Raw genomic sequence first — 9,188 nt, forward strand, 5'->3', positions numbered from 1 at the left:
AACTTCCAACAATTGCCTTAAAACTCACAAGAAATGTTGTATTTACCGTGGAGAACACCCAAATACCCATGATTTGTCAGACATTTATTTATGCAACCGTTTTAAATAATGATCACATTGCCCCTTTATTACGAATGAAACTACCTTGCAAACCATATGTACACCTTTATGGATAGTTCTTGATGACATCTGTCGTATCTTTAGGGTTTAGTTGTGACTGTGTTATTGAATTGAAGGAGGGCTATGTGTTGGCTGATCGACCGACCAACCGAGCATCCATTGTTTAGAGTTTACTAGTACGACTCATCTCAAGCTTGAACCGAACCGTTAAACTGTTTTAAATGGTTTGTCGGTTTGGTTTGGTTTAGGCTTGAGCTTCCTTAACCGATTTGACCTCGGGTTGTGATGGCTCAAGCTAAACTGAACCGGTTTTCAAACCGCTTAATGCTTAATCGGCTTGGATAAACCGATTCCTAAACTAGTTTAGGCTTAATTAGTTTGACCAAACTGGTTTAGCATTTACCGGTTTAGGAACCGGTTGTATTCAAGTTTGGAAACTCCCAAACTGGTTAAGGCTTAATCGGTTTAGTTTGGAGAAGTCCAAACTGGTTAAGCCGAAACGAGCCGTCGTCGATTCCTAGGGTTTAGGGTTTATGGTCTGGGTTTAGGTTAGGGTTAGGGTTAGGGTTAGGGTTTGGGGCGGCGACAGCGACAGCGACTGCGACAGGGAGGGGATGGTACCTCAGTAGAGGTGAAAAAAGTGCTGATCACGAGAGATTCGCCTCAGTCTCTTTCTTTCTTTCTTTCTGTCTGTCTGTCTCTGCCTTGTTTCCATTGATCCTTCTTCTTCTTCTTCATCCTCTCGCTACCATGAAGATTCTGTCTCTCTCTCCCCCTTGCAGGCTTTTCGTGCAGGTTTCCTGTACCGTTCCTCATCTCCCTACAAGTACATTCCCAGGCTCTTTATATATGTATCGCCTTCTCCTCCTCCACGGCTCATCGTTCGTCTCAACAGCTCCCGTGGGTATCATCTTCGGCCTCCATTTCCATTTCCATCTCCAGAATGACAAAATCACACGTAAGTGCCGCCATATCCTTCGCCTTCTTTTGCTCTCTTCCGATTATCGCCTTGTTTCTTGAGCTTGTCTGTAAAAAAAAAAAACCTAGTTCTCTGACAGAGAAACGCTTTCTTTGCTGCTTGCCTTCTTGTTACTGGAGCCTCTTTCTTAACTTAGTTCTTCGTGCCTTCATAACGTAGCTATTCGGAAATCAGAATCGTAAGCAATTTGACCTTATCCTTGCTTATTTTTTCTCGCTTTGTTCGTCATTGAGCTTCTTCCATAACTTTCCCTCGTCAGATCGATTTTCAAAGTAAAAGCATGGAATCAATGCAGGAGGAGGAAACATATTACGTATAATCATAATAATTGCTTCTTGTTTTCTTCTTTCAAAAGCTCGCTAATGATAACAGAATGGAAGAAACACGGAAATGATAAAATTGCATGAGATCATTTGATTCACGTGCCTTTGAGCTCTTTTCACAGCCTAGTATTTTTCTTAAGAAATCAATTGTCAGTCCTCTTTCCTTCATTTTTTAAACCAGTATTTGTTTAAGACCAAACAATGGCCATTTTCTCTATGAACTGAATTCCATGTTCTCGGCATTTTGAGAAGCCTTGTTTATAGGATTTGCATTTCTTCTCTTCTCGATGAAGAGCTCTATTTCACATTTGTGATGCTAATCATATCGAAGACATTCGGTAATTTTCAACCTTTTCTATTTTCTCTGATGAACCGTATTCATATCACACTTGTCATGTTAACTTTGTCATCCATCCCTGAACGTATACAGACATCAAAATGCTTTCTTCAATTTTATACGGATTATTCCATGACAAATGTCTCCCTTATCATTCTATTTCTTTCTGTAAATTCCTGAGTATGAATTGTACATATGAAAATGCTTGTATATGCAAATAATGTCAGTATCATTTTGCTTCTTCTTCTGGATTTCAGGTAATTCTGCGTGCTATTTTCTTCACTCTGTTGCTATGTTATTTAACGAGCACATATGCTTTCTATAAGGATAGATGGATGGGATATCCACAAGATGACATGGATGCTATACCTAAAGACGATTTCTGTGCTAATCAGAGGGTCATACCAGTCAGGTCCAAAAGTGTTTCAATTGTTGATTTTGGCGCGATAGGTGATGGAAAGACCCTAAATACTCGGGCATTCAGAAATGCGATCACATATCTTAGTTCATTTTCGGATCTAGGTGGTGGTGAGCTATATATACCTAGTGGCAAATGGCTAACTGGAAGCTTCAATCTGACTAGCCACTTTACACTTTACTTGGATGAAGGTGCCATCTTACTTGGATCACAGGTGTCTACTATGACTTCAGTTTTCTTTGATAACTATTTTGTGATAGCTCTCTGGTTCCTGGATTACAAATAAGAGTCTAATCATATATTCTTTATATGCGTATCTTGATTTTTGGTCCAAACAATGCAAGAGCTACACAAACTTGGAATTTCATGCTTAACAACAGCATGTTAGTCATAACTTTCTTATAAGCAATGAAAAAGCATGCATTAATTGTGTTCAGGTCAGTTCTTGCTGACTTCTCATTTCGGTAACGATTCTTTAATGCTTTGATAAAAACCAACAGTACAATTAATCTGAGCCTTTGTTTGAGAACAGAACTAGAGGGCAGGCAGCAATGCTGCATATCTCCTTCTCATATGAAACTATTCTTACATAAATATGTGTATATATGCATGGAAATGGATAATGATTATGCAGCTGCATTCTTGTACAGGCTAATATATAATGTGTTGCATACCTATTAAAGAACCATTCATTGATACTGGATGTGTGCTACATTATCTGAAAGACCGATATTTTAAGCTGTAGCCACAGTAGAAAACACATCTTATGTTCTCATCACAATGTGGCATTTTATTTGTATACTTAGGATCCTAAAGAATGGCCTATCATCATTCCACTGCCTTCTTATGGAAGCGGGAGAGAATTGCCTGGTGGGCGGCACATAAGCCTCATTCATGGAGAAAATCTTACCGATGTGGTTATAACAGGTATATGCTGAATACATAGGTTCGTGATTAAGTCTTTTGATTATTGTGAGTATTGTGTATTCATTTCTAGGAATGAACAAAAGATGGGATATAATCAGGTTTATATTGAATAATATGGGTCCTTATGTAAGCAATTATCATATTTCTATGTATGCATTTCTACTGTTGTACTACATATTTTGGTGTAGAGATTACTGGTTTACCCAAGTCAGCACTGTGTTGTGTTTTGATGGGGTTGCTTTACCTGAATTAGTGTTAAGTACTATCTTTCAGATGTTGACTCAAGCAAAAAGTTTCAAATTCTTAGGTTATTTATCAGAAGGGGATCTACTACTTTACCTACTTAGTGTTATGTATTGTCTTGGAGATGCGGCTATATATTAACACAAGTTTTGTGGCTTAACAAGTGTGAGAAATCTGTAAGTTATCATAAGTTCTTTTTTTTTTTAATGTTTTACACATTGATAGGCAATAATGGTACTATTGATGGACAAGGAGAAATATGGTGGCAATTGCATTTCAAAGGAAAACTTGATTTTACACGTGGCCATCTCCTAGAACTAATACACTCTCAAGATATTATCATCTCAAACCTAACTTTTAAGGACTCACCCTTTTGGAACATTCATCCAGTGTACTGCAGGTTCCCTCCGTAATGCTAAAATTTTGATTGTATATATATAGATTTCCATATAAACCAATTTGTGTGCCATTGTAATGTAATTCAGTTTTATGTGAAATTGTAGGGTGCTGAGGGTTTGATTTATCCTACACTATTTAAATCAGGAAAACTGAGAAATCTCCTTGAGTTTTTCTTTATTTCCTTCGAATGCCCCGAATGTCTTGTTACCTCCCCAAATGCCCTTGGTCAACCCAGGAAAGAGAGGGAAATGGGATAAATTGACCATACTATTACTCAAGTACCACATCTAATTGCTCAAAAGAGGTTGATCAGGGGCAATCAGGGATACTGTGAAAACATAGAGGCATTTAGTGCAATGAAGAAAAATGGAAGGGGTGTTTCAGAGTTTTTCCTTGTTAACCATTTGCGTGCCTGATTCTTTACCGATCCTTTTGGGATATTTGTTACATTATTTAAGCATGATTAATTGCTCACTAAGTGTTGCTTGTGGGGATAATCAGTAATGTGCTTATCCAAAACCTCACGATTCTAGCTCCAGTTCAATCTCCCAACACAGATGGAATAGATCCAGGTTTGTGATGCATCTTTAAGGATAGTTGTTTTCTCAAACCATATGTTATGGAATGGTAAGTAAATTGAAAAAAATGCAGATTCAAGTGCATATGTATGTATTGAGGATTGCTACATTGCGAATGGGGATGATCTCATATCTATAAAGAGTGGCTGGGATGAACATGGAATCAATTATGGAATTCCATCCTCAAATATAGCCATTCAACGGATTGAAGGGATGACTAGAGAAAGCTCTGGGATTTCATTAGGCAGTGAAATGTCAGGTGGTATATCAAATGTGTATATAAATGATGTAATAGTGCATCATGCACATACAGGAATCCGGGTGAAATCAGGGCGAGGGCGAGGTGGCTATGTCAGAGATATCCATATCTCAAATCTTGTTTTAAGCAACCTAAAGACAGCCATTGGATTTACAGATTTCTATGCTGGCCACCCGGATGGTAACTATGATCCGAATGCGTTACCTTCTGTCGGGAATGTATTCATTTCCAATGTTGTGGGGGATAACATATCAAATGCAGGTGATTTCCAAGGTTTGGCAGAGTCTCCTTTCCACGATATTTATCTCAGGAATATTACTTTGGAGGTACCTGCGCATCGACATGATGCATGGACATGCTCTTATGTACAAGGATATTCGGAATCTGTTCAACCATCGCCTTGCCCTTCGTTGTGTCAGAGCTTTGGCTAACATGATACAGTACAATGTGAAGGTGATGGACATGAAAAAGATATACATATTCATAGCTCACAAGTTCTCATCATCCACATTTTCACTTATGGGCAATATCCTCCCATGATTTGTCTAATCATTCAGATTTCAAAACTCAATCTCTCCATCCAGATTTCATACGAGGGCAAAGGTTGCAGTAGGTGATAGTTTAGATGATTAATATTGAGATCTAGGGAGGTAGTTTTATGGGTAGTGGGTGTTTATTAGCAATTTCTTCAATGGCAGGAGTTTACTCTGATTCTATGAGTTACCTATTGATTTCAGGTGATTGTTCTCAATTGTATTCCGGAATTACAAAAGTAGTTCAATGAGTTGTGGCATTTATCGAAGTAGCGAAGGCTTTGATGCACATATTTTACTTGATTCTCTAACAAAGGTATCATTTGCTTTCAAGAGATAGTGTTGGCTCAACATAAAATGGTACATGGCTCGTGTGAGTGGCAACTTTCTAATCATTGATGTGGAAATTCGTTTGTTGTCTTATTTAAATTTTGGCTAAAAGGCAAATTTCCAATTACATCGGATTTATTGATGCACATGTTTTTCTTGATTTTCTAACAAATATATTGTTTGCTTTGAAGCAATAGTGTTGCCACAACATAAAATGGTAGGTAGATTGTGTAAAGTGGTGACTTTCTAATCATTGATGTGGAAATTTGTTGTCTTATTTAAATTTGCCTAAGAAATGAATTCCCAATAACATTTGCGTCTGCAGTTTTTTAGATGAGAGGCTGGTTGTCTCTTATTTAAGTTGCTTGACATGCACACACCCTTGGATGAAAAGTTTAAGAAGTATATTGATGGGCTTGTGTGTGTAATTTGAAGAGGCGAATGATCATCCACGTATAAAGGAAAATGTAACCTCTCAATGGGAGGAATCTTTTCACTGTAAGAAAATTGGCACAATTTCCTATTAAAAGTCCAATCAGACTTGTAAAAGGTAGACGGACAAGAGTCAAAAGTAATCCGAAGATTATTATAAACATTCCATTGTAGGGTAATGGAGGTTCTCATGCACCATGATACCAACTTTAAGCTATGTTTCTTTATGTTTTGGGGGTTTCTATTGTCTAATAAAGTTATGATCACTTTTGGTACTAACTTGTGCAAATGACATGTTGAGATTAAGTTTGTTTGATTTTAGTCATTTTTATGCTAGCTTCTTGTACAAACAATCCATCCAAGCCTGTGACCTCATTGGGTTGCAACACCGTCTAGAATGAGCAAACATCCACCTGCTACCAAATTGTATTATGGATTGCTTGTTGTTGCCAAATGGAAATGTGTAGATATATGGCACTCATATCTCATGCTTTATTGATTGAAAACATTTGATCATGATATTTGAAAAAAGATAATCAATGCAATGATTTTTTGTGTAGAAATTGTTAAAACATAATTGGGGCTTGTTTGAAATGTTAAAGCCATGAATGAGAAGTCACATATGGTGGAGAATAGCACATCAATGCATTTTATGTCATTTTTTGTATGATTGAATTCATGATGTGACTTTTTTTGAACTTGTGTAAACTTTGTGGGTATGATTGTCAAATTGAATGTGGAATTGGTTGTGAGTGGTCACACAAGGATCCTTAATTTATGTAGTGTTGATAATATTATTTTTCAATAATGTTACTATAATACTAGTTTACTCCATTGAAAATAACCAACAAATATCTTGATTGAAAGAATTGGCAAATTTCTAATGCATTTTAGGGCGTACATGCATTAACTTACCATTAAAATGAAACCTTGCATTGGGTATAAAAATGTTGATGCCAATATTTTTGAGCCATTTATTTCAGCAATAAACCGTTATTTTGCATTCCTTATATTACATATAGGCAACAACGTAATGACTTGCACTAGCAATGCATATGCTTTGTCACTACACAAGTATGCTTATATGGTTTGAATTTAGAATTGCATGCAACTTATTGAATCTATACGTAGTATTTTGCATTTCCACCATACATCTCATATTGATATGGTTATCTACTACATACATTGAATTAAATTAATATATTCTAAAATAAAAAATGTCTACGTATGGAATTTTGAGAAGTTGAAGCCAATTTTTATATGATGTTGTAGTTTAACCAAAGGCATTATGAATCTTGTATATGGGCATGCTCAATTTGTCATAGAGATAATAAGTGTGTCTCCACTAACACCAATAAGTAGTATACAAAGCCCGAACAACTTGGTATATATTAACGCCAACCTTGTCTCAATATTTTAGTAAGGGCCTTGGATACTTATGGTTGGATATTATTTTTGAACATGAATGCTTCACCCTATGTTTTACGTTGGGGAACCTTTTTCTCTTGTGCAATACCATAGTAGGATTGGTCTTCATGTATCTTATTCATTTATATGGTTTGATAATACTAGGTAGACATATCAAATGTCCATCTATATGTCTAGGGACGTTATCTCCTTCCACACTTCCGTATGTTGCCTTGGGATTTAAACGTAGCCTCGATGCAAAACTAATTTATTAAGTATCTCCCTAGGCATGTATAGACTCGACAAATGATCACATTGCATAAAATTGTACGTACATGTGCTACTCAAGGGGGACCGCGAGGGACCTAAACTGAGGAGGACGTTCACAAAGTGAGAAGATTCTTTAGACTGCTTCATTGTTCTCATTGTGTGGCGACAATGCAAATGTAGGAAATGATCCAAACTTAGGCGTCGACACAAACAAAGGAGTTAATGTGAACAATAGAGTTGATGCGAACGAATGACGATGTCGCGAACACAGGAGTCGAGGTAAACGATGGTACACTTGAGAAGAAGAAGAAGATGGAGATGAAGAAGAACCCTAAATATTCACGAAGAAGAGAAAAAACTACAACTCTAAAAACCTAAAGTACGATGAGGAGGAGAAGAAGAACTAAGAAGTGAAGGAGAGGAAGCAAAAACACTAATGGTACACACTCCAAACCATTATTTCCCATAAAGGTATCAAATCGAGTTTCTACGCAAATGGACAAAGTGTTGTTGGATTGAGACCCTCAAAGGATAGATGGACAGAAAAAGAGTTATCAGATCTAGGCCCTCAATGGACGGACGAGCAAACAAAAGTGTTATCAGATCGAGGCCCACAGTGGACGAACAGATGGACAAAGTGTTGTTGGATCGAGACCCTCGATGGACGGATGAACGGACAAAGTGATATTGGATCGCGATCATCAATGGACGGATGAATGGACAAAGTGTTATCAGATGATGGAGGTCCTCAATGGACGAAATAGACGGACAAAGTGTTATCGGATTGATATCCTCGGGCCTCAATGGAGGGGTTGGGCTGATGGACAAAAGTGTGATTGGATCGAGACCCTCAATTGATGGACGGGCGGACAAATTGTGATCGGATCGAGACCCTCAATGGACAGACGGATGGACAAAGTGTTATCGGATGAAGTTGGTGAAGATGTCTGGTCCCCCCTCCATCTCTCTCTCTCTCTCTCTCTCTCTCTCTCTAGCTCCTCTTCTTCTGTATTTGGTGTTTGTTTGTTGTTCCTCGTGTGAAACCACACACACTTCACTCCAAAATTAGCCTTCTATCTCTCTCTCTCTGTTTCTCCCTTCCACTTCTCTCTCCTCTCTCTCTCTCTCACTCTCTCTGTTTCTCTCTCCCACTTCTCTCTCTTCTCTCTCTCTCTCTCTCTGTTTCTCTCTTCCACTTCTCTCTCCTCTCTCTCTCTCTCACTCTCTCTGTTTCTCTCTCCCACTTCTCTCTCTTCTCTCTCTCTCTCTCTCTGTTTCTCCCTTCCACTTCTCTCTCCTCTCTCTCTCTCACTCTATCTGTTTCTCTCTCCCACTTCTCTCTCTTCTCTCTTCTCTCTCTCTCTCTTCTCTTCTCTCTCTGATGCTGCTACTGCTACTAGTACTTCTACTACACACCAGACAAAACTAATTCCTTCTTCTTCTTCTTCTTCTTCTTCAGAGAAAAGAAAGAAAGAAAGGAAGAAAGAAGAAACGTCGTCTTGGGTTCGCCTTCCCCCTTCTTCTTCTTCTTCTTCTTCTTTTCCTTTCGGAATCTTGGCGTGTGAAAACAAGAAAGATCTCTTCTTCTTCTTCTTCCTCGTAGTAAAAACCATTCCGAGTTCCTAATTCTGGT

General features: G+C 38.0%; 1 protein-coding gene across 2 annotated transcripts; it reads left to right on the plus strand.

The window, feature by feature from the left end:
• The first annotated feature begins 890 nt into the window (after positions 1 to 890).
• LOC147857437 (putative polygalacturonase) lies at positions 891 to 5,532 on the plus strand. 2 transcript variants are annotated; one of them, XM_087328459.1, is made up of 6 exons: positions 894 to 1,078; positions 2,017 to 2,391; positions 2,984 to 3,104; positions 3,573 to 3,747; positions 4,248 to 4,318; positions 4,398 to 5,532. In XM_087328459.1, the coding sequence occupies exons 1-6, from the start codon at positions 1,064 to 1,066 to the stop codon at positions 5,012 to 5,014; spliced, it is 1,374 nt and encodes a 457-aa protein (XP_087184585.1). In that variant the 5' UTR covers positions 894 to 1,063; the 3' UTR covers positions 5,015 to 5,532. The 2 variants fall into 2 exon arrangements, with proteins under 2 accessions (XP_087184586.1, XP_087184585.1); XM_087328460.1 differs by lacking the exon at positions 2,017 to 2,391 and having other exon boundaries at positions 891 to 1,078.
• Positions 5,533 to 9,188: the final 3,656 nt, after the last annotated feature.

This window comes from Azolla caroliniana, unplaced genomic scaffold (assembly GCF_043228905.1).
Source record: "Azolla caroliniana isolate FFs.n. ecotype wild unplaced genomic scaffold, voAzoCaro1.0.p SCAF_12, whole genome shotgun sequence".
In the NCBI taxonomy this organism is placed as follows: Eukaryota; Viridiplantae; Streptophyta; class Polypodiopsida; order Salviniales; family Salviniaceae; genus Azolla; species Azolla caroliniana.

Bases quoted from the DNA above. Each gene is read 5' to 3' on its own strand.
- LOC147857437 (XM_087328459.1), top strand. The intron at 2,392-2,983 runs GTGTCTACTATG...TTGTATACTTAG, and splicing joins CCATCTTACTTGGATCACAG to GATCCTAAAGAATGGCCTAT. The intron at 3,748-4,247 runs GTTCCCTCCGTA...GGGGATAATCAG, and splicing joins ATTCATCCAGTGTACTGCAG to TAATGTGCTTATCCAAAACC.